General features: G+C 42.0%; 7 protein-coding genes across 7 annotated transcripts; 3 read left to right on the top strand and 4 right to left on the bottom strand.

The window, feature by feature from the left end:
• Positions 1-2842: 2842 nt before the first annotated feature.
• On the top strand, positions 2843-3701 carry LOC135635208 (uncharacterized). Its single transcript, XM_065146136.1, has one exon. The coding sequence runs from the start codon at positions 2880-2882 to the stop codon at positions 3321-3323; it is 444 nt and encodes a 147-aa protein (XP_065002208.1). The 5' UTR covers positions 2843-2879; the 3' UTR covers positions 3324-3701.
• Positions 3702-5114: 1413 nt separating this feature from the next.
• On the top strand, positions 5115-5854 carry LOC135634592 (uncharacterized). Its single transcript, XM_065144981.1, has one exon. It carries the CDS (start codon positions 5232-5234, stop codon positions 5718-5720), a length of 489 nt encoding a protein of 162 aa, XP_065001053.1. The 5' UTR covers positions 5115-5231; the 3' UTR covers positions 5721-5854.
• Positions 5855-6761: 907 nt separating this feature from the next.
• LOC135634591 (plastid division protein PDV2-like) lies at positions 6762-9699 on the bottom strand. Its single transcript, XM_065144980.1, has 2 exons — positions 9321-9699; positions 6762-7562 (listed from the first exon to the last, which is right to left on the bottom strand). The coding sequence occupies exons 1-2, from the start codon at positions 9516-9518 to the stop codon at positions 6921-6923; spliced, it is 840 nt and encodes a 279-aa protein (XP_065001052.1). The 5' UTR covers positions 9519-9699; the 3' UTR covers positions 6762-6920.
• A 967-nt stretch (positions 9700-10666) lies between these two features.
• On the bottom strand, positions 10667-17902 carry LOC103982194 (uncharacterized). The gene is made up of 12 exons (XM_065145517.1): positions 16017-17902; positions 15748-15882; positions 15515-15572; positions 15126-15209; positions 14243-14359; positions 13307-13715; positions 12794-13196; positions 12466-12565; positions 12308-12367; positions 12144-12230; positions 11438-11566; positions 10667-11120 (listed from the first exon to the last, which is right to left on the bottom strand). The coding sequence occupies exons 2-12, from the start codon at positions 15864-15866 to the stop codon at positions 10806-10808; spliced, it is 1881 nt and encodes a 626-aa protein (XP_065001589.1). The 5' UTR covers positions 15867-15882; positions 16017-17902; the 3' UTR covers positions 10667-10805.
• Positions 17903-18052: 150 nt separating this feature from the next.
• Positions 18053-21482, top strand: LOC135634852 (uncharacterized). Its single transcript, XM_065145518.1, has 2 exons — positions 18053-18284; positions 21119-21482. The coding sequence occupies exons 1-2, from the start codon at positions 18133-18135 to the stop codon at positions 21195-21197; spliced, it is 231 nt and encodes a 76-aa protein (XP_065001590.1). The 5' UTR covers positions 18053-18132; the 3' UTR covers positions 21198-21482.
• A 377-nt stretch (positions 21483-21859) lies between these two features.
• LOC135636496 (uncharacterized) lies at positions 21860-22267 on the bottom strand. Its single transcript, XM_065148184.1, has one exon. The coding sequence runs from the start codon at positions 22265-22267 to the stop codon at positions 21860-21862; it is 408 nt and encodes a 135-aa protein (XP_065004256.1).
• Positions 22268-22726: 459 nt separating this feature from the next.
• Positions 22727-23473, bottom strand: LOC135634910 (glycine-rich cell wall structural protein-like). Its single transcript, XM_065145644.1, has one exon. It carries the CDS (start codon positions 23336-23338, stop codon positions 22901-22903), a length of 438 nt encoding a protein of 145 aa, XP_065001716.1. The 5' UTR covers positions 23339-23473; the 3' UTR covers positions 22727-22900.
• Positions 23474-24955: the final 1482 nt, after the last annotated feature.

Here is a 24955-nt window from a genome sequence, read left to right as displayed (position 1 = left end):
ATTAAATCAATTGATTAATTTATGGACTAATATACTTTTGAGATAAGTGATGCAGAAAATACTTCGATCTTGAACTCGAACCATCAATTAGTAAATTGTCAAAGTAGGAGAATCGGACATTGTGCCAACAAAAGTATCATATAAAAAATTAGATGTCGAACCAGAGGATTGTTCAATATGCAAAAGATTGGACTTCGTGATATAAGTTTAAGAATCGTGTTAGAAGGATTAAATATTATGTCAAAAGATCAAATGTCGTGAGAAAATTGACATGCCGATAAATCGGGTGATATACCGAAGAAAATGATAATTTGTTGAAAGATTGAACGACATGCCGAAATGGTGTACAATATGTTGAAAGCTTTATAATTATGCTAGATATATAATTGGATTGTTAAAATCTTGATCAAGGTCTTTCTATGTCGAATTGAGTTAGTATCGAGCCAAACCATGCCAACTTGTCAAGAAACTTATTGGGCTTTAACCAAAGTTGAATTGCCACTATTAGAAGGTCAAATTATTGACCTTAATTTAGGCCTAAGTTGTAATACTATAAAGCTCAAGTGGTAATATAACTTGAGTAAGGTGAAAAAGTATTGTTTGTACTTTTTCGACATTTCAATAGCACTACTGCCCATGTCAATGATAGCACCACCCACGGGTAGTACTACTTAGGCTGGTGGTAGTACCACTAGAGCTCAGATTTATGGCTCCATTGTGATGGTAGTATTGTTCGGTGTTGATAGTAGTTATTACTAGTACCATAAAAGTTTGGGGATTTGAATTTTTGACTCAATTCTTGAAGTCTTTTGGGACTTATAAATACCCTATGCTTAATTGATGAAGCACTTATTTTTTTATATAAAATTATTATAAACTCTTATTTTGAGTATAGTTTGAGTCTCATTGTCCTCTTAAGTTTTGTTAAAATTTTAAGTTATAGGAGGTAAAAGATCATTTGTAAAAAGAGTATGAAAAGTTATCTTCTTAACCTTAAAAAGAAGAAAGTTGTGACAAGGATAATTGATCTTCGCCCGTTGGAAAGAAAATCGAGAGTGAAAGTCAATAGCCTGGAGGGAAGAGAAATCAGAAATTGATGTAAGTTGAGAAAACCAAATCACTATAAATCAATTTACCTCTATTTACTTATATTTTACTTATGATTTAATTTTATTCTCTTAGTTATAACTTTAACTTGATCAATCGAATTTTTGATATGTGTTGATTTATCGATCGAGCTTTAAAATTAGTTAAAAATATTGTTACACTAATTCACCCCTCTCCCTCACTCAATGCATTTAAAATCTTAATAAAAATAGTACTCTATGCGATCGATTTGTCATAATGCATAATTAGCATATTAATTTGAACAATTGTTTTTTGATATATGTTGATTTATTGATTGAATTTTAAAATTAATTTAAAATATTATTGTACCGATTCACCCCTCCCCCTATAATGTCTTTAAGATCCTAACAAAAATAGCATTTTATGTTATCAATTTGTCCTAATGCATCTAATGAGATAATTAGTAGATTAACTTGATTTGCTTGAACCATTTATGTCCATGTCAATGATAGTATACTTATTTAACACTTATAAACCTATTGAAGTCTTATACATAAGTGTTGACACTTTTGTTATTGGAACAAGCCGTTGATATTTTGGTCAGCTCAATATGGTTCAAGATATTATTCAAGATGATAGTATACTAATATGCATAGTATTATTCAAGATATTTTTGAAGTAAAAATATTGAGCTCATAAGGTATCACTTTGCAAAAATCATGGTTGGAAGAGGTTTTTGGACCCGGTCCTTTTGATGCCAAAGTTAATAATCCTAGATATTCGAGTGTGGACACGAGTGATAAAAAAGATAGCCGGGGGCACCCCAATCGGATTGAATGATCCCTTTTATAGTGTTAAAAATAAGCATATATACTTAATCATAAATAGATAAAATATTTTATCAAATATTTTATGAGAATATAATCTCTAATCACCTCTAATAGATTACTCTTGAACCTTTAACTATGTAGACGATAAGAGGGGGACATTTAGGTACGTGGGTAGATAGATAGATAGTGACTCTTATATTTTCTTTTTACCCTAGACATCATACGAGAATTATATATCAGATGATAATTGATTGATGGTGCACTCCATATCAACACTAATCATGTCGATTATGCAGAGTATTGTGAGAACGCAAAAAGTTTCATGTGTGCTTACGACGATGATGATCGACTTGAACTTGATTCCAATTGGAACTGGACCCGAAACAGCAAGCCCACGGACCGCGAGCTCACACCTGTTTTGTCCCCAGCACCCCCCAGGAGAATTCGCCATCCCCCCATTGGCCAAAGCAACAGGAACTTCGAGATCGAGTACGAAGCAGGGATGACGAGCTGTGTCCGGTGTCACCGGGCGCACGTAGGATCCCCGATACTTGGTGCCGCGACAAAGAACAGAAGCGGCGGTGGGTGGGGGGACAGCGGAGTCGATGATTTAAATCAAGCAATCATGCGGCGACCTCCGAAGCCACGTGGTGCATTCACCTCCCTATGATGCTTTGTCTCGGGTATACCGATCCAAGCGAGGCATCGAGAATCTTGCTGTCGGTTAATTGACTAAAATGGCCTCAAACGTGAATGAGATCTCCTATTTTGGAGGGTACTTTGGACAATCCACAATCGACAAGCTCAATTCCGCATACCAACGTGCGACCCACAGGCTGTCATCAGATCGCTACACGACAAAGTAGTAGCCGGCGACACGCCCCGCTCTCCGTATACTTAAACTCGCCTCCCCCATAGGCCATCGTGTCATCTCCAATAGAACGAAAGAGACCGGCGTTTTGGCATACCACTCGGGCGGCAATGGGGGCGTGCGTGTCGAGCGAGGCGGCGGCCGTGGTGGCGGCAGCGTCCGGGACGGCGAAGGTGATCCTCCCCGACGGTGGGCTCCGGGAGTATACGCGGCCCGTGACGGCCTTGCGCGTGCTGGGGAAGGACGCCGCCCGCTTCTTCGTGTGCGACGCGGACGGGATGGAGTTCGAGGGGCTCGTCTCAACGGTGGGCGCGCACGAAGAGCTCCGCCCGGGGCAGCTCTACTTCGTGCTCCCGCGCAAAATGCTAAGCCGCCCGCTCCACGCCGAGGAGCTCGCGGCGCTCGCGGTGAAGGCGAGCGCCGCGCTGGTGGGCGCCGTGGCACCGCTGGTGTTCCCTGCGGGGACGGCCGAGGAAGAGAAGGGGCGGAGGACGAGGACGGGAGGTGGCGGAGGGGGCAAGTTTGCGCCGGATCTGAGCGTCATTCCCGAATAGATGCAGAGGAGATCGAGGCGGCGAAGTCCTCGTGGCTGTTTGGTGGCTGGTTTGCGCGGCGGCATTGGACCAGGGGCAACGATCTGTACCGTAGGAGTGATCGTTCGATGACATCGTGATTCGTGACACGAAGATGGACGGACGCTTTTCTGGTGCGTGACAGTGCAGATCAGATCGGAGGGTGATGACCGTACAAAATGGCGTCAATGAGGTCCAAAACATAGAAGCCGTCCCGTAATGCTAGCTGTAATCCTCCGAATAACTTTGGAGAGATGTGTAGATATAAAGCCAATTTGTATCAGATCAACAATGGAAAAAGGAATTTTTTTTGGTTGTATAAATGTTGAATCGTATAGCAAAACAAGTTTTCGACTATTGAACCAGACTTGAATTGCATATCAACATGAGTGAACATTATATCAACTTGTGAATGACAACGTACGAGAACTTGAACTAAATTAAATGGTCTATGTTGGAAGTACTAAATGTAAGGGATACAAGAGAGTGTTAAATGTTGTAGACTTTATAAGAGACGAATGATGCAAATAACCAATACGTATCTAATCAAGCGTGTCACTTTGCTCATTGTTTATGGCCGATGATTCCTTTATAAGAGCTAAAGGCAATGCACTTTGCCGAACATAAATCGATTAAAGGTGGCTGTTGTTCCTTTTAAAGGAGCCGATGGTCGACGTCAAAAGCAAAAAGGAATCATTTTTCCTTACGGAGGCTGAAGCATAAAAACAAAAGGAATAATATATTCCGTCTTTTTCTTTCGGCATCTCGTCGTGTAAAACACGTGCCACTTTTCAAGCGCCCCCCCCCCCCCCCCACCCACCCACCAATGCCTCTCTCATGGGTCCCCACATCCTCGTTCATCACCCCCCCCCCCATTCCTAATCGGTGTCTCTCAAAAAACAGCGCACCTGGAAAATATTCGTGATATCCACCGTATTTTTACACTACCGAGTCCTAAATTGAACTGTTACACAATAATGCTTCGTCTCCTTATTTCTCTACCGTCACATTTATGCTGGTGAAGAAAGATAGGATTCGACTTGTCACATGAAAAACCTCTCATGTTTCTTCATATAATATTTAATATAATGTCAACTTGTGTTGCCATTATAGTGTCGTACCCGTGGGTGTAGGCTGCGGGTACGACACTAGCGTCATAAAAAAGTGATGATGGGGTCGGTCGGTCCCGGGACAGGGGAGTCACTTAAATCCAACTAATTCCGCGGAGCATTAGACACCACGTGTTACATCCCACTCTCCCACCCTACACTGCCTCCGCCTCCGCCCTCCTGAGGCACAAAGTCCTGTCTAGGGCGTGCTCCCCGAGGAGACGACGCCCACGTGGCGATAAGCCTATGCCTTCTTTCCGCGCCATGCCACCAGCTGTCGCAGGAGATCGCCCGTTGGGTTCAAAGAACGAGTCAATCCTGCCTCGATGCGCCAGCTTACGTCGATGCATATACATTCACTATTCCATCTTCCAATTTAAGATGACTTGCGAGCCGATCAAACGGTAGGATGACCGTTGGATGAGATGTACGCTCTCGACGATGCAATGCGACTGGATACGCCATATTTGGTGGGCTACGATAATATCTCCAAGGGCATTCATGTCATTCCGTCCCCGGCCAAGGCCTCCCATGGTAATTTCGTCGAAATCCCTACTGTTACCGTCACCCCGCCAGCTGTCCTCATCGAGCCAGGCTGTCGCACTCGCGCAACACGACGAATTGGCAGACACGTGACGCGTCCTCTATATAAACTCGCGGCATCTCTGTACGTCTCCTCGTATGAACGGAAAAAAGAACGGCGACGGAGATCCCGAATAGACAACATAGATCGGCGATCAGTTGGTTACCTTAAGAAACCGTCATTGCATCCTCCTCGGCGATGGGGGGTTGCAACTCGTGCTACGCGGCGGCGGTGGTGGTGGATGGGACGGCGAAGGTGGTCCTCCCTGACGGCGGGCTCCGGGAGTACACGCGGCCCGTGACGGCGGCGCACGCGCTGGGGAAGGACGCCGCGTGCTTCTTCGTTTGCGACGCGGACGCGATGGAGTTCGACGCGTTTGTCTCGGCGGTTGGTGCCGAGGAGGAGCTACGCCCGGGACAGCTCTACTTCGTGCTCCCGCGGACGATGCTGAAGTACCCGCTTCGGGCCGAGGACGTCGCGGCGCTGGCGTTGAAGGCGAGCGACGCGTTGATGGGGGCGGCGGGGCGGGGCGCCCCGGGGCCGTTGGTTTTCCCATTGGAACCGGAGGACGCGACCGGCGGTGAACGGCGGGTGCAGGAGGAGAAGGGGAAGAGGAGGATAAGGAGGGGCGGTGGCGGTGGCGGAAGCCGAAAGTTTACGCCGGATCTGAGCGTCATCCCGGAATAGGCGGGAGGGTGGGTTTGGAGTCATCGTGTTGGTTGTTGGAGTCGCGGTGTTGTGCTCCGCGGTGCACGCTTGTGCACCGCACATTGGGTTCGTCGGAACGATGTGGACCGTCCGAAGGCGTGCGGGTCGAGATGGGACGTTCGAGATTTAGTTGGTGTCGGAGCACGGAGGCAACGTTGTTTTCTACCCGAGAACAAAACGACTACATTTCACGGTTTATGCACATGGAAGAAGGCCAGAGAAAGTTCTGGAGTCGTCCTTCTCTGAATATTTTTATTTTTTGATTAAAAAAATGCTCATGAAAATTTATTTTACTTTTGTTTCCATTCTTCTAATTTTCTATTTTTTTCATGTTAAATCTATTATGGAAAATCACTGAAGCTCAAAACTTAATGAGCTACTTATAGATGGAGAGAGACATCCGAATGGGTTAATAGATTATTATTATTACATGAAGTGAAAGATCTAATCCAAATATAAATATATATTATTTAACAAAAATACAAAAAAGACAGTCACAAATCCTACTGATTGATTACACACAATCAATCGATGACACTTAGCTTAGCTAGATTTGGCTAAGGAATATTATACACAAGCGACTGATGTTCTCACAAAAGTCACATTGGACCTTAATCTATTGTAATCCATTGTGCACCTACCTGCACATAGGAAGAAAAAAAAGAGAAAAACAAACACAAATAATTTACCTAAAAAAGTAAAAATTTAAAATCACAAGCAACATAAAATAATTTATGAGAAAAAATTCTCATAAATATATCAAAGGGTCATAAATATTAAAAAAAAAAAAAGTTTCGAAGAAGAAGACAAAGATCACTTGATCGAGTTCCAAAATATTAAAAAAGGTTATATATTTCACGTTGCAAGACCAAACAAAAAAGGACTGACTATTTTCCTCTTTCTGTGACACTGCCCAACCAAAAATGTTTTTGGATTTTACAAGACAAAAAAAAGCACTACCTACGAGAAAACACATCATAACACTGAAAAACAAATACCAAAAAAAAAGAGTCATGGATGTGTGTCGAACATTGTTCCGTGACAACATCTTACAAAGAAAAAACCAGGGAATATTCACGTCTCTGCCTTATTTGCATTACATACATGATGTCTAAACGACCAAGTTCAAAACATCAAGATCGTGATGCTAAAAACAATTTACAAGTTCAGATAATTGTCTCATCCAAATCCATATCTTATATTTGGACTTGTAACATCTGACTCAAATGGAACCTCAACTCGCTCTTTCACGAAACACCGTGCTTTGCCATCTTCGACGACCATAAACTTCTCTTGCGGGCACTGAACCGTGACCTGCCTCCCTCTGGGTGCTTGCCCACCAAACAGCAGCATGGCCTGGGGTCTTTTCTTAAGCACTGGCTGATAACCGGCAAAACTTAGTATAGACATCACACTAACAAATGTTATCGCTGATTTAACAACCAAACCAATGACATGTCTGATTCCATTTGATGACCTGCTGCCCTGGTTCTTATCAGTTGCAGCTGCAGCTCCCTTGCCTTGATGCTTCGTGTTAGCTATCGGTCCATTGCAAGAGGGTTTACTCTTACTCTTCCACATGCAGTGTGAACTGGCACCAATGTCATCCAATATGAACAAGTCAGGAAGGTGGGTGGGATATGGGGGCAGGACCAGGCCATCGGCACGTTCTACTGCTTCGCCAGCAAAAGCTGCAACTTCGTGAATTGCTTCCAGCTCGTCCCCTTTGTACTCCTTGAGTTTGCTGAGCAATATAGTTCGACTATGATCAATCTGGGCTAGAATCGATTCTCTTTCGTACCTTTGTTGATGCTGCAGTGCCTGAGCATATACCAAACAATCTGTCAGATCTGTATCTGATCTAATCAAACTAATCTAGTTCGTTAGGCTTCCTCTCCTCCATTTCAGCTATATGCAAATGCACAAAGCAACTGTTGATTCTCTTTTATGAAACAAAGATCTGACTTTTCTCTAAGCAGTCAATCACCAGTGCCAGCCATACCAAAAAAAATTATCTAACAATGGGACCCCATACCACTCCAGATGTTGCTTAAGAAACACATAGTAAATCAGCACAATGCGAATAAATTGGATGATGAAAATTGACAAGAACGAGAAGACATAAAAGTTCATAACATACGTAAAGAAAGTGACTCACAGCTCAAGAGTAGCTAATTTGCTTGTCAACTTTACAATGGATAAAACCAAGGATTGAAATATCGTATCATATCGGAGTTTCGAGATTCGCTCGGTACGATATACATATATATGTATGTATATATATATATATATATATACCGCCCGGTAGCGGGCGATCCGTGTACCGATCTGCTGACGGACCGATATGTACTGTCTGGTACGGACGATATTATTCGAAATTGAAGACCTTGGATAAAACCATTATTTCAATAACAGACAACGAAAAGGAAGCCAACAACTAAAGTTCTATTACTTTGAACTGTTAGGTAATTTCTATCTGTTACAATATAGTTATTCCAATGAATGTAGAACATAAGAAACCACACTATTAAATATCGTTTAAATTAAGACCATAACAAGCATGATCTTGAGTGAGGAACTAAAAGAGGTAATCACATAAAATTGAATTGTATTCCTTTGTTAACATGAATATAACAATTGCTAGGATGTCCCTCTTTATAATTTGTTCACAGAATTGCCATCAGAGCTCTTTACTTGTTGCTTAGTGGTAAATTGTAATTTATCAATAGCATTTTGTACAACAAAGTTGGAGTGAATGTTTTAAAAGTTGAAATTGATTTGGGGATTGAGATTGGATTGGATCAGGCAAATAATTGATTTGAATCAGTGGATGACAATTTTGATATTAAAAAAAAAACACAAATTTAGACAAAAAAAAAGAAAGAAAAAGCAAACTACAAATAGTATGGATGAAGCTATGGCAGTATGCTACTGGTGGAGATGCTGCTGAATTCAATGGGCCGTGGATTTGGTCATCTAAAAGGTAGCTTGAGTATCAAAGTGATGTAGGACAGGTGTGTGGACAGTTCTGCATGAGTTATTGAGGATATGCGTTAAGCAGTTCTTCGAGGGTCACATGGTAATGTTTGGATTAGAAAGAGTTCCAAGGTAAAAGATGATGGAAAGTGAAGGAATCTGGATGGACTAAAAAGGCAACTTAACTACTATGAGTTTTAGAGCAACGCAAGAGACGGGATTTTATATTACTAATGTGTTTGAAGTGCTCAAGAAAACTTGTGGTATGTCATTCTAAGTCTTGCATGAGCCTCAAACATCGCAAAGATCCAATTTTTATTGGTAGCGGGATCATCAAGCTAAACACATCTCATTCTAAAATCCACCCATGTCCTCAATCCTAAAGAATGGGTTAAAGAGGTGCCGCTTGAATGAGTCGAAGGAACGGCTTGGAACCAATGGGCTCAAACAAAGGGCAGTTCAAGCGATCCCAAATTGCCATCTTTAACTCTTCCATAAGCCTCAATATCGAAGAGATGCGATTAAAACCCCAATCAAGAAATCCTCCCCGCCTCCATAAACCTAAACAACATAAACAACAGGGTTATTACGCAAGATTCATACCTGCAAGGCCGCGAGATGTCGTTCCAACGAGTCGAGGGCGTCACGGATACCGACGAGGCTCCCGGCTTCCTCCTCCTCCCCCTCTTCCCCTTGGGTCGCGGCTCGTCCTCCGGCCCGGTTGCCACCGATGCAACCGATGATCTTGGACCGGAGCTCGGATGCTCGCGCCAGCACCAAACCGATCTCTTCTCCCTCCATCGGTCTCTCTATCTCCCTCTGGTCTAAACCGTGGAGGAAGAGGGGTTAGGGTTGAGGAGACGGTGATGAGGGCGTCCCTCACGGCCCGCGATCTCCATCTCCCATTTCTCTCCGCCACATGTTCGTTTGTTTGCCGAGGCTCCGAGTCGTGGGATGCGGACGTGAGTGGGGTCGCCGAGTCCGCTCGCCCCACTGCCAGTCTGATAAGCCTGTTTCCCTCTCCGGGTGTTAACGGGTCGGATCCATTGATATCCATTATCGGATCCGACCACCCAATTTCTATAGCTCCTGTTATAATAAATTTCGAATTTTTAGCATATTTTCAAAATAGAAATTAAATTTAGGCAATTAATCCACAAAAAAACCCACATAATGGGCTTTTATTTGGAGAGCCCTTCTTTTTAGAATTTAGTCCATCTCTCTCAATCAGATTTAAGAATCCTAAAAATAATCAAATAATAATAATAAATAGAATAATTACTTATATCATATCATTTTGTATTACCAACAGACAGTGTTATATTTGATTTCAGATTAAAGATAGAACATATAACAAGAGAAAAAAAAATTAAGATTAATTGATAAGAATCTAATGAGTATATTATTATTAATTTACATTTACATATTTCGAATCAACAATTCATGCTAAATGAAGTTAAGATGGCCAGTACAAGTGGTAGGATAGATGTTAGTGATTATTATATTAGCCCAATTTATATAAAAAGATATTTGAGATGCGATGGAGGGAGCTTCGAATGACTAATCTAATGTCAACCTACGACCAAGATCGAGTGAGATTCTCGAGGTGATCTTTCCGATGTTTAAGTTAGTGATGGAATCGAGTAGAAAGTGCCGGTAACCTTTATTATTGTTACCTAATGAATCTTTTATAACTGATTAACTAGAAGAATATTTAATGATCTCTTGGCTTGATCAATTAAGTTAAGATACCAATGGTTCGAATGCATGTGCATAAGAAATTTCGAGGTCGGTCTTAGAAAATTTGCTTAAATTATAACTCGATAGACTCTTAATTGGAAATAAATAAATAGGGTAAATATTTCTGGTGAGAAGATGCAGAAAGCAGACATCTCTCAACCAAAATGACATCAATCAATCAGTTAAAGCCATTTCCTTGCAATCAAAACTTCACCAAGCCCAATTGAATTATGCACATGTAATAAAATACATCGCAATCTTGTTATACAATTCATTGACATTTTTATACAGGAAAGGAAATGGGGAAAGAAAAAGGAACAATCAAACTCATACAAGTCATCCTCACTCTCATTTTATCTGTTGAGACACTAATTCTCTTGATAGCAGATATCTAAAATTGAAGTTGTGAGGTACCCATTCGATGGTCTTCTTGGATCTGACTTGTTGGCATCTCTGCATGGCCATCCTGAGAGTCTCTGGAAGGTAACACTGAACCATGTCCACCAATCTCTGTGAGCTTAGTTTTGTGTCCTTGGCATATGATTCTAGGACCTTTGGTAGAAGGATCTTCTGTTCTTCACATATACCGACACTCGCACAAATGTACTCTTCCTTTGCTGATTCCAGCTGCAGGAACACTCTATCGGAATGATATACTCGGACCTGAGGAACAAAATGAAACATCAGCATTGTACTGAACTGAGTGCAGTCATTTCATAGAGCCATTGAAATCAAGTCGGAAAAAGAGCAAGGCTTGCAAAGGATATCAAATTGTAAATTTGTCGAACATAAATTATCAGGTTGAACAGTTTCAATAAATAATTCACTGTAATTTCTAAGCAAATCATGTATCTGCAGGTGATATCAGGTCTTAGTACTCCATTGCAAGGATAACTAGATATCTGCATTTTGATCCATCAAACATGATAGATGGTAATTAGTGATCACAGTAGCAGATAAAATTCAGTCAAAAAGTTTACCGCAGGATCAGAATGGCTTCCTGAACAAAGTGCAAAATGCAAAAGAGGCTCTGGTTGTTCAATTGCATAAGCTCGCCATTCATCTCGAGCCTTTTGCTTCAACCTTGAATAAAGCAATGTCCGAAGCCACTACAAGAAAAATGCGACACTCCATAAGCGTAACTCTATAATGATTCAAAGTCCTAAACAGAAAAATAATTCAATGACTTGGAATTCTAACAAGCAACCTGGTTGACATTCATCAGCAGATGTATTCTCCTAGGGGCTATGTTCAGGTTGATCACATGACTAATTACTGAGATTTTATTATCAGCAGTGTTATGTACATACCGGTGCAAATCTAAAGCACCAATTCTAACACCATACATAAAGATTCCAGCTAACAATGTTCGGTACAAACAATCACCGAAGCACAAAGCACCTGCCTCTTCCAATTAGTCAATATAGCTGTAACTTTCTACAATTTCTACTCATCTTCATGTGTTATTCACCATCAACTTACATTCATGTAAATAGAAAGATACGTAAATGATTAATCTACGTTCAAAATGGTGGATCTGATAAAATAGTCCTGTCATTAGGTTCATGGAAGTGTGCATGATTTTGTTGAAGTCACATTGAAATGTTTGGAGCTTGTGACAGCATATACCTAAAATGCTTCTCGACCAAAGTAGGTAGAAAATATAAAGAAAAATGTGAGGTGTACCTGCCCGTTACAGTGTGTCCTGTACCCAAGAATATAGCCTTGTATCATGGCTGCATTTATAGAACGACCACCTATGTTGCACATAGCCTGGAATAAACAAGAACAAATGTTATTTCAGCGAAAAGGTGATGCTTATTTCTCTGTTCTTAATCATTAGTGTGTACCTTGATGAGCAAAGAAGTTCTTTTCACGTTACCCTCAAGGATTCCATATTTTATGTATGCCTGGGAAGGGGCATGACAGAGCATTTGTGAGGTGCAAAATATATTCTTCCATTAGGAAAGAGGAACTGGAGAAAGTCATACTCTAGAGAAATACTTACATGCATGATTATAGCATTATGTACATTTATCCAAAAGGCAAGCTTGTCATCATTTTTCAACTTCCTTGGATCCACTGTCTCCAATCGACGAAGGATAAACCTGTCATGTTATTTCGGTTACATTATGCCTCAGATATACAAGAATAAGACTAGTCATAGAAAATCTATGAAGTATAGAAGCTTAGCGTAGTTCTAATGAAGAAAACAATGCAGATCAAACAGAGTATCACAACATAATTTGAATCTGAATCTGAATCTGTTATTCTTTCAGTGATGAAAGTTTATCAAAATTCAACAGAAACTGGTACAGTGAAATCATGTAACTCACTTATAATTATGTAGCATATCTTCAACATCCTTCAGTCTCCGATGGTCTCTACAAATAAGAGGCACCTCCACCATTGCATTGTATGGTCCACTGAATTCTTTCAGTCCTTCGACTCGGAAAGGATTAATTAACCGAGAATCTAGAGTACATTCTCTTCTGCAGCCAGGACTCCACATATCTCCCAGATGTTGGGGAGAAAGTGCACTCATAGATGAGAAGGATGAAGCAGGAGAAGACGAAAGAGCGTGATAAACCAAAGGAGGGTCAGCAAGCTCGCAATAGACAACACCCATGCAACGGACCATCTCTTCTGAAAGTTTATTAGGAGTCTCCGGAACATGATCAGTGGTGCTAGTCCCGAGATATTCTGCTAAGCTGATCTCGCCTGAATTAGCATTATGTTCTTCCTGGTTGGTGACAACATAGGACAAAAAAAATACAAAATTGCAATATATTGTCATTCAGTTGCAAAAAAATGTGGTCAGAATCTTTTATTCAGAGGTTGAAATCTACTTGCCTCATGAAAAGACAAAGGTTGAGAATGGAATGAGTGAAGTGCTCTGGCTAGAGTTTCTTCTGAAGGTGAAATTCTAGCAGAACAAACCGCACGGAATGAAAGAGACGAATGGCTGCGGTGAACACCAGGACCAAGTAGCTTATGTTGACACTTGACTTCACAGTCTTCATTCATTGAGTTGGCAGTCCATTTCTGAGGCACCAATGTCCGACTAGATTGCACTCTTGAGTTCCCTCTCTTAGATGAGGTTTTAAGTTCTGCAGATTCACGAAGCAACTCTGATTGGGAACTCAAGATAGATGTCTGCTGGTCAAAAGCTTTGCGATAAAGTGACAACAGATACTGCTCCAGATGCATAACCTCCAACTCTAAAACAGCTATCTCCCTTATCAGTTCCTTTGTAGGCTGACACAAGAAGTAGGTTTAGCCATATCAGCAAGGAACATATCAAATACACAAGAGCATTTATTCACATAAAATTCAACTTAAGCACACAAGTATTGACAGAGAATGAATGTCAATCTTTCTTAAGTTTATATTTAATAGTGATTCACTAGGTTATGGTCAAACCTAGACCAACACTAAACAAGTATGAAGAAGAGTCAACATGATGAACATGGAGTGTACCATGTAATGTGACAAGAAAAATTAATGTAGAGATTTCTGCCTCTGGGTCTGCATTAGAATAAGAAGCAAAGAACACAATGTTGTGCGATCTCATACAAAATGTTGAAATAAAACTATGGAAGTGCATTAATCAGCACCAACCCGATAAATTTGTAGAGCCTTAAGCAGCATTCACCCAAAAAAGTTCTTACATTATCGTTCAACAGCAAAGAAAGATCATAATGTCAACAAAAGTAACAATAAGTGCAAGACAAAGAAAATGGCAGAACAAAACAGCAGTGACAGGGCGACAGAGAAATCGATACCATTATTGTCGAAGTTTCATTTGAAGAACAAACTGTAGAAGAGCTATGTCCCAATGCTTTTTCTAGAGAGCATCGTGTAATCAGTTGATCCTGTAGCCGTGCTTCAAGTTGCAGAATCTGCAGCATATTAACACAAGTAGGATTACTTACTCAAACACATATCTGGATATTATTTGACCCTTCTACCATAATTTTTGAAGAAAACTGCTGTCATACCATGGAACTGATTGTAAATTAAATTTTCAGGATCCTTATAGTACTTCAGATGTCCTAAATTCTTATATGACTCCCATGTTTAGATAAGAACCAAGCAAGAAAATTGGATATTGATGGATATTCCTGCTATTTTTTCAGGTTACATACATCTACACATAGGACATCCCTGCTATCAAGAATAAGATCGTACTATAAGGGTTAATTGGATATTGATGGGCAAACAAACTTATGTGTTGGTATTTGCAATTCTGCCTAATTTTCATTGTTCAATCTATTTTTGTGATTAACCCTCTGAAGCACCTGAAGGAAGCACAGACATGATAGCTTTTTTTATGAGCAAATGACACAAATACTAATTAAGTATCCTCTTTTGTGCAGTAAAGGTCAGAAAAAGGTCATCAAGAAATAAACCAACAGAAATCTAAAATTAGATAGAGAACAAATGCCTGTATGTAGCTTAACATCTGATGCTAGTTGTTCAGATTTCATCAGATTGTTAGAGTAAATTCATACAATTTCCTTCTTTTCTTTTCTCTTTCATTTGTACCAGGTTTCAGTAGCCAAAAGTAAATGAAACCATAACTTGTGTGCCAGCTTATATAAAAGCTATCGAGCTACTTGATCAGTAAAACTCAACTTGCCCGCATTCGTAATAATGGAACAGTACCTCTTGCTTTAACGAGCTTTGGACCTTAGCTCCAAGCGATGGCTTATCCTCGATCTGACTGTCACCGATGGAATTTCCCATAACCTTGAACACAGAGGAAACCAGATGAGTGCTTGCTTTAAGTTCAATAAAACTCATCTTAAATCTTCTATTAGCAGTCAGCTGGTCGGCACAAGTCTAACTTAAGCTTCATCAGTTCGCTTGAGAAAGAAAGGGGTCATGAGAAGACATCAAACTTTCAACATAAAGGCTAAGATAGGTAGAGCACAAAACTACTAGAAACAGGAGAAATCCATGAAAGGTCAAAGTGTCCCTGTAATTTAAGAACTACATAATCGCTATGAGATCCTGGAAACTGAGAGGAGTGGATAAGACAAGATGAGCTTTACCGGCTTGTCATGATGAACTGATCTAAGCGAAGAGTCATTGTTTCCCTTCTCCAAATCACTGACATCAAAGAGCAGCAGCAATAAGCAATGATGGATCCAGAAATTAGTGCCAAATTTCTTGTTCAAAATGCTGGTTGTATCTCTACCTACTTCTACATTTCCCCAGATCTAATATAACTTCAACTTTCCCAATGATCTATATATACAAGAGTAGTTTTGGAATGATTAGCTACCTCTTGGAATGTTTGTGTCTGGAGGATGTCTTGTTGGACTGCATCTTCTCCAACAAATGGTTTTGGCATTTCACATACTGCATATGGATGCCATGCTCTCCCTCAAATTCCATGAGCATAGATTGTTAGAAACAGCTGAAACATGAGTAGGACTTTTTGTCACTGGGGTTATACAAAGAGAGGTTTGATCTCACAAGACAATTGGAGTGATTGTAAAGAAGCAAAGGGCTTAAATAACAATTAAGTGTTCAGAGAAAGAAACTACTCACCTCAAGCCAGAGAGACCAATGGGTCTTCAGAATCTCCAGCTCCTACCAAGCATCACAGTTTCTCCACCATGCAACACAATCCAAACAATAAAACAACCAAATAGGAAGGTTTAAGCCCAGACAGGAAGAGTCCAAGTGCCCATGAGTTTATCAAGGACCCCAGGGACATTGACATATGAGACACTCTAGAATTGCTCACCCTTTTTGGTGTCCTTTCTGAGGCCTAAGATGATAAATGGTGGACCTTTTCTTGAAAGTCATACAAGCACAATAAATGTCAAAGTTCATCCCACATTTTTCTTTGCTGAATCCTGACACAACAACTGTTGGTGGCCATCCAAAGATTATCATACTATTTCTCATAAACTCATCTATTGACCTATTATTCTAATCATATTGATTGGTTCATTATATTCTTCACAAATGAGCCAGAGGTTCTTTACATATCATCTTGTGAATGATATTTGCTTGACCAGAAATTAGAGCACTTAGCATGTCTCAAGATACAACTCAAAATTTGTGCATTAATTGAATATGAAGATAAACTAAATCCTCTTTGGCATGAGCTGACAGCCAGTGCCACAAAGGTCTACTTGATACAAGTGGATTAGACCCAAGACAGACATGGCCTTAAGCAAGGTTTCTCAGCAAAAATAAAGACGAGTATTTTGACCAGTGAATGTAAAGAGCAATTTAAAGGTGAGAAACTAAAGGTAAGCAAGCCTCAAAAGGGACGAAAGTGAGGGATAAAGTGGCACTGGTTACCTCAAATGAGACTGGTTCTATTAGGGTTTTCCTCCTGTTGTGGACCAGTTATCTCAAAAGAAGCTTAAGATACCAAGGTTGTCTTCTGTGCCAGACAGCTTAATGGTTGTCAAAGAATCAGCTTTTTGCTGCAAATGGTGTGGGATAGGTCTTGGCTTTTACTGGCACCAATTCAAGAGGCAGTGTGTGGGGGCAAGGCAAAGTGGTCAGCACCTACACCCACCTTTTTCCTCTTAGTAGTGGGGAAAAGCTTCACCTTTTCATGAGTCCCATGGGAGTGGGCAAGAAGAGAAATAAGGCAAGACCCTCACCTTTTCTATGCAAGCCAGAGTAGACCCCAAGAATAGAAGAGAAAGATTTGCTCTCCTGCTTATTTTATGTTGGTTTGGATTGTTGCTGTTGCTGTAACAGATTAACACAAACACGCATTGAAAGTTTAGATGGGTTGCTTGTTCTATAATCACTAGTTGAATCTGGATTAACATAGAACATGTTTCGATCCGTAATTCCTACAGTACACATTGAGATGAACAATGTGATTCGTGAAGACAATTACAAGGTTGGGAGTAATCCAACTACGAAGGCGTTGAAGTTTGATGTAATGATGCAGCCAATAGAACTTGTTTAGCACCAAAACCACATGCACGAGCAACAAATCTTTCTAGCTCAAAGCTTTTAAGATTGAGATCCGAAGGGATGCTCGTGCATCAAAGTCTTGCATGGGATTCTGTAGCTTTTGGTCTCTTTATTGGATCATCTTGTCCAAGAAAAAGAAAGGAAGATTAGGGACGAATTAGACATGCTTGTAGAAAAATGCGTTGACCAGCAACAAAAGCGCATCTTTGTGTCGCTGCTACCGAGAGAAAGGGAGAGAAGGCAGAAAGAAAAAGAGGAGATTGATTGATGTCGCGTCTCCCGAGTGTGCAAAAAGGGCACTTGCAGAGAGAAAGCGGAAGACTCGCGGCCAAAGCATCGTAAATATGGCGACAGCCTCGATCTCACCACCATCGAATCCAAGAACAGAGTAGGTTTTGTAAAGACGTTGGTAGGCACTAAATGGTTGGATTTTTGTGAAGGAGATGCGACGAAGGCGAGGTTTCCAAGACGTCTTAGACAAGGAATTGAATGCTGGATGAGCTTTTAGGTAGAGAGCAGGCACACTCACGAGAGTCGACGGATCAGAGGGCCTATGGCGCCTCCCTGCATCAGCGCAGAGCAGGTACACTCGCAAAGCCGGAGCCCAGTCCATGGGCCTTCGGTCCAAAGTAGAGGCCTTCCCGCAAGGCGGAAAGCTTGCTCGAGAGGTACTAGGGTTTTGAGTTAGGACTCGAATTAGGGTCTCGGGTTGGAGATGGCGCTGACCAACTTCATCGTGACGGTGGTGGGCGTAGGCGCCGCCATCATCCTCTTCCGGGGCGACGTCAAGCAGTCCGCCACCGTCTTCCGCCGCAACCTCCGCCACATTCGCCACTGGCTCGAAGAAGAATCCGGCTCCGCTTCCAAGTACGCACTCCAAGAAAAAAAGCTTCGTTCTTTCTCGATTTCCACCGAAACAAAATTTGAATTTGATGCACATAATAATTATTGCAATCAATTGGTTCAAAGACCGCACCTTTATCTCTATGTTGCGCCTTCTTTGTGCTTAGAATCTGCAATAGATGGAGTTGGTTTTATGTTATAGCCTAATAATCGATGGATTTTTTGTGCTGCTATTTACGTTTACTGATATCTTTCAGCAGCAACTACTTGTGATATTGATCGAATACGCGTATTGCGTGACCAAAGTTAAATTTAGATAGACATGAGACAGATTCTACGGCAAAATTGCCCCACTGATGGAAGATACTTTGGGATGTCGGCGCAAAACATTTGATAAGATCCTTATCTTGTTTCCTAGATCGTCAACAAGTTCAGTGAAGCTAATTGGAGCTAAAAGAATCATTACACCATGTTATCTGCCATTGTTCATGCTTTATGAATGAGTGATATTTCGAATTGCTAGGTGAAGATGGAAAACACTCAACAAAAAGCTATCATAGACATGAGATAGATTCTATGGCAAAATTGCACAACTGATGGAAGACGATTTGGGATGTTGGCACAAAATCTAGTGAAGCTAATTGGAGTAGTGTCATTACTCCATGTTATCTGCCATTGTTCATGCTTTACAAATGATTGATATTTTGAAGTGCTAGATGAAGATGGAAAACAACACAACAAAAATGGATACAAATTTCCCCCTTTTTTTTTGCCTTAGTACAACTCAATTGAAGAATGTCGTTCCATTGTAATGCAAATAGGAAGTAGAATGGTTTACAGCCACCTTTGTGTCTTCCGAACATTTAAACTGACTGATACTGGTCGCGGAACATAATTCACACCTTGTCAGGTTTAACATTGTTTGTAGTTTCTAATTTTTTTTTAAGGTTAAAGGGAATGGTGCTGGTATTGACAATGTACCTTTGTCCTGGGTATTTGTTCTCAAATATGCACCGTATATTTAAAAGCCTATTATCTACAAGTTTTTGGAATGGGAATGTACGAGATTTGGACATAAGGGGTTAAGGTTTTTTGTCTAAATGTCCGAAAATGTATAAACCAGGTAAGGAGTACTCAGCTGGTCAATTCTATGTAATTTCAAGAAGTCACTTTGCCAAGTGAGTTTATGCATATCTGATCTATACCTTGTCCTACCAACTATTTGCACAGGACCTGGGTGGATTCTGCATTAATTTGACAGTAATAGGGTTTTTAATTTCGTACTGTATCGGACAGTACGTACCGGTCCGTCAGTAGATCGGCATGTGGACTGCTTGCTACCAAGCGGTTTCTAGTTTTTGGCCTCATATCGGGCGATACAAGGCTGTACATCGACCTATATCGAGTGTTACATAGCAATTGTCGTCCAGCCAAGCGAACCCGCCGCTCCCCTTCGACACGACATTCTCCCAGTGGCCGTTGTAGCAGTTGGCATTAGCCCAGATGAGCGCCCCATGGTCGGATATTACGTCGTTACGCCACTCGGTATCGTACTGGTTCTCGCTCTGCCACATGTACCAGTTGTATCCCTCCTGTAGGTTGCACCACTAGCCGCCCTCGTGATAGTCGCTATTGGAGTACCACTTGCATCCGAACCCGTGTTCCCGATCAACGACAGAGGAGCCGCGACAGGTGTTGCCCTCCGACTCGGTTAAGGTCCCGAAGCCTTCCATCCGGCCAGAACGGAGCTCGTCCATGAAGGTCGCGTTGGTGGGCCACGAGAACTTTCCCTTTCTGGAATCCTTTCTCCTCTGCCACTCCCCCTCATGCATGCACCAGTTAGCCCAAGGCACTTTGCCCATCGGTGGGGGGAGTTCTTATCCTCCGCGTCCACAATCAGGTACAAAAACCTTAAGTTGCTTCGTATTCTCTGCTCAGTACGTTGGTACGTATTGTATTGAGCAAGGCTCGATATGCTGGTACGGTACGAAATTAACAACCTTGGACAGTAATACCAAAATATGAATCAATCCCAGCCTATAAAAGGCATTTTTAGTAAATGGAGAAAGCTAGTTCATCAAACAAGTTCAAGGGTGGTAACGAGTGTAAAACTGCCTAGCTTACTGGTGTCATTAATATAAGCTATTATAGATTGTAATGAAAACTTGTTTGTGCTGTGAATTCTTCCGCCTGGTGTTTATAAGTTAATAGTTGATAGTGTCAATTTAGGTATTTATAGTTCATTTATACTGTTAATATGGTCTGAATATTTATTTGCTAGTTGAAGACTATTCAGGTTTAGCTTTTGGTGCCTCAATGGCATGCAGGTTGCTGCAATGTGTGATAGCGGCAGCGTCATTTTACATTATCAATGTATTTTACTTCATCCTAGAGCTGCTCACAACACCTAGTAGGTTCTTTTACTGTAATCTAAGGCTGTGTTGTGAATTTGGTGATGTTATGGATAATTTTCTAGAACTTGCTAATGCCGGCAAGCATAGTTGGGAGAAATCATGGTTTGTTTCTCCTGATATTTGCGTGTGTACATAAATTTGAAGCGCGACATTTTGCTTCACTATTGCAGGCGAAAAATCCTTGCATCTGTGATGACACGATTAGCTGCAACCTTGTTGGAGGGTTAGTTTCAGTAAATATCTTCTGAAGATTCTGAGACACACAAGGTCTAGAAAACTAAGCATCGTAGAACGTCCTTTTCATGTTTGCTATGCATGTCTGCTCTACAATTCAAGACTTTTTCTGCTGTAAAATCTGTTGGCATTGCCCCGGAATAATGTGTTGCTTACTGTTCGTATCAGTTTTCATGGCTAAATCTGTTGAATTTCTTATTTGTTTTGTAGATCTGTGGAGCGAAAGGCACCGAAAGAGTTGGACTCTCAGGTTCTAAAGAAGGACATTCCCAAGGACGAGAAGCTCTAGAATATTTTGTCGATTTTCCAGTTATTTAGGACGGGCACAAGTGTATATGTGTACATGTTTGTGTGTGTTAGAAATTTCGAATAAATTCAGATTGTCATACCAACATTGAATTGTTTTTTCTTCTGTTGTAATTCTCAAAAACCAGCTTGGCTCCATCCAACATATCCATCACTTTGTTCTTAAAGGCTATGAACGTGATCACATCACATTGGAGCCAAAAATGTAAAGATGATTTACTATTTTTCCTTCCTTTTCCTCATCAATTATAGTAAGATGTTTCCATGATGTATCTACTGTTCAAACTTTAATGAATCTCTCTCTCTCTCTCTCTCTCTCTGTCTCTAACCATATATTAGATTTTTTGATAATATGAATAGTTAATTTCAGAGTCAATATTTTGTTAATGTGTATAATAACTTGCCTGTGGTATGAATCTTTGTTAGTTTAACCTATTGGCTTGACAATGTTTCTGTAAATTCTGCATCACGGAGAAAGGAGAGAGATCATTGGAGTAGACAGCTCTGCAATAAGATTTGTTGACGATGAATCGATCAAGCAATGCATCAATTTAGATCAGTTGCCAGCTTAATACAATCATAATCTTATTTATTACTTCCCATGCGCAAGGGGAGTGTCATTTCTACAAACACTCGGCGATTCTGTCAAACGAACAACCTTGCCTTCCTCTTGGCACCGGGATCGTGGCTCCGGCTCCTCGGCAGCAACAAGTCCGCCCCCACCGCCACCTCCCCAAAGTCGCAGGGCTTGTCCTCGTCGATCCTCCCGACCGCCACGCTCTGGCTCCGTGGCACTGCCGGCGTTGGTAGCGTCCCGAGGCTCCGCGACGCCGCGCGTATGAGCTCCCTCAGATCCTCATCGCCGGCAGACTGCAGGCCGTAGCTCCTCGGCAGATCCTCGAAGTGCGGGCACCCGAGCGGCGGCCCGTACTCCATGCGCCCGGCGCAGCTGTTCATGCTGCGTACGTATAGGTCGCGGGCGCGGCATAGCGCTCGGACCGGCGCCTTCATGCACCGGCCGAACCGCCTGGACGTGCCACCTCGCTTGCTCATCACGATGATTCAATGTAGGCAAGAAGAGAGGCTGGAGGAGAGCGAGTTGTCATATATATATATATATATATATATATATATAGAGAGAGAGAGAGAGAGAGAGAGAGAGAGAGATTAAAGGAATAGGATAAGAATAATAATCGAGAGTTAGTTGACTCTAAGTGGTTGATCAGAGGGTTGAATTCCAACTAAGGGCAAAAAGCTCTGTTAATTACAATTATGTATCCAAGGGAGTTGGGACGGATCTCAAAGGCGTCCATCAAGTGCTTCACGAATCACGAACACGATGGCCAAAATCCATGTACCGCTGCTCATCGGGAACACGGATCGCATTCCTATCCTCCTTTTGATGAAGCAATCAAAGTCAATGGAAGACATTCACAAGTAATGGCAATGCTTACCAGCTAAGAACACTGGCCATATTATATTATCCCAATAAACCTAATACGACAATAAAGATTACTCATAATAAAAGCCCTCTTTATTCATCCATCTCGTAAATATATATATATATATATATATATATATATAACTAGAAATACGTAATAATACAAAGTATAACAAAGGACACCTACTCATACATACGGACTACCGTAGAGAGGGCGCAGGACACGTTAAGGGGAGGCGCGGCACTCAGCAGTAGGCAACGCACCGCTTCTTGCAGTCGATGGTGCACCCACCACCGCCGCCGCCGGCACCGTAGCCCTTGCCAGAGTGGCTGAAGGAGGAGAAGCACTTGGCCGGGCAGGTTAGCCGCTTCTTGTAGCAGGGCCCTTTCTCGGAGCACACGACCGAGGGCCGCACCACGCCGCCGCGCGAGTACCCGCCCGTGGGGCCGCCGTATCCGGCGCCCCACCCGCCGCCGAAGCCGGGCATGTTGAACCCGCTGCCCGGGCCGAAGTACCCACCCGGGTCGGCCCCGAACCCCGGGATGCCGGATCCACCGCCGCCTCCGCCCTGGCCCTTCCCCTTGCCCTTGGCCAGCTCCGCTTCCAGGTCGCGTGCAGCCGTAGAGGTGGAGGCGGCTGCGAGGAGGAGGAGGAATACTAAAACGTGGCCAGTCCTCTCCATGATCTGCTCTCTCTCTCTCTCTCTCTCTCTCTCTCTCTCTCTGGTTTGATTCTTCTGCTGCTCTCTCAGTTCTGTTTTTAGCTAGTGAGTTTGGAAGGAGGAGGCGGGTGTCCACCGTCTCCCACATCAGGAAGAAAGCGATCGTTTATAGTGGAAGGAGAGAGAGAGAAATAAAGGCAGATTGTTGAGGAGGTGGCGGGCAGGCAATGCAATAAAGACTGTGGCGCTCAACGCGTGTTCGGAGGAAGACAGCTCAACCTTTTAGATTCACAACCTCTCAAGACATCGATCAAAGACCGTCCATTCCATCTCCATGACCCAAGAAACAAGACCTGTTAGTCAAAAACTGTAGTCTGCCGTCTTGCTGACGTGACATAAATCCACGTTCATCATCAATAAATTTCGTGCTATCTCAGTCATGGTGCTTCCTCCTGTGTGATTTGACCCCCCTCTGGAAAGTAGCTTTACTCATCGTCAAAGGGGGAGAATATGCGGCCAATTTGTCCGCCACTCTGCAACTATCCACTCCTTTCGCACACTCGTTGTGAGTTGCAACTGAGGATCCACAGCCCTGCCATCAAACCTCTTTCCCACGTATCCTTTCAATCCTTTCTTAGAGTTCCAGTAGGAGGTAACACAGTAAGTACCCTTCCTCAACTCATTCCAGGCTGCCGCATCCCGTTGTACTCCACTCCCACATCCCCACCGTCACGCCACAGGGACCTCCATCGACATAAAGGAGCCCACACTCTTCATCTTCGTTCTCATAAATGCACACCTTTTCCTATCCATCCAGTTTCAGATTTCTGATCTATCTTCTTCAGAAGAGATTCATGCATCCGTCCCAACTCCTACCAGCATAAATATTGCAACCTTTGCTATCCATGCATCATTACCTCTACTTGAATGTGTATTGATTATCCATCCCGATCAAGAGTAACATCTGTCTTCCTCGGGAAAGATTTGTGTGTCTGTCCTTACTCCCTGCAGCACAAATATTACAAAATTTCTTTTTTGGATCAGCTTGCCATTCATGCATCAATTGCTTTATTTTTTTTTTCCTGTTGGATTTCTTGATAGTTGAATTTGTATTATATTATACATTGGCCAATATCAGCAGAAAAAATGCCTTGTATGCATGAAAGTTCCACCAGGTAGTTCAGTGATATATGTATTACATGTGGGTGGCTGAAGAGGGAGGAGAGGATAGAGTGATCTACTTATTATTTTCACTATCAATATGATTAATTTAAAGCCCATGTAATTCATGATAAATCAAAAACAACAGAATTTGAATCCAGATTCATTTACTCAAAATCATGTAAAGTTCTTGCTGGCCTGTGTAAATCTTCTAAGTGACATCCAAGAATAGAAATCTGATCACTATTGCTGAGCAAACAGGGCCTCAAGAGCAGCCCAAACACAGGCTGTTCAGGGATCATCATGGAGAGGAGTCTCAACTCTATGCAACATCTGGGTTCACATGCATCATTAAGCAGCACATATGAGCAGCTGACATGAGCCCCCCACTGGCTGCCCACTGAAGAAGATGGCTTCATGAGGTTGCAGACTCCAAAGGTCTGAGATGTCAAGAACTATATTATTGCAAGAGATCAA

Source organism: Musa acuminata, chromosome BXJ3-4 (genome assembly GCF_036884655.1).
Source record: "Musa acuminata AAA Group cultivar baxijiao chromosome BXJ3-4, Cavendish_Baxijiao_AAA, whole genome shotgun sequence".
NCBI classification, from domain to species: Eukaryota; Viridiplantae; Streptophyta; class Magnoliopsida; order Zingiberales; family Musaceae; genus Musa; species Musa acuminata.
Note: the sequence above shows the minus strand (reverse complement) of the source record. Positions and strands in the feature narration are given on the sequence as shown.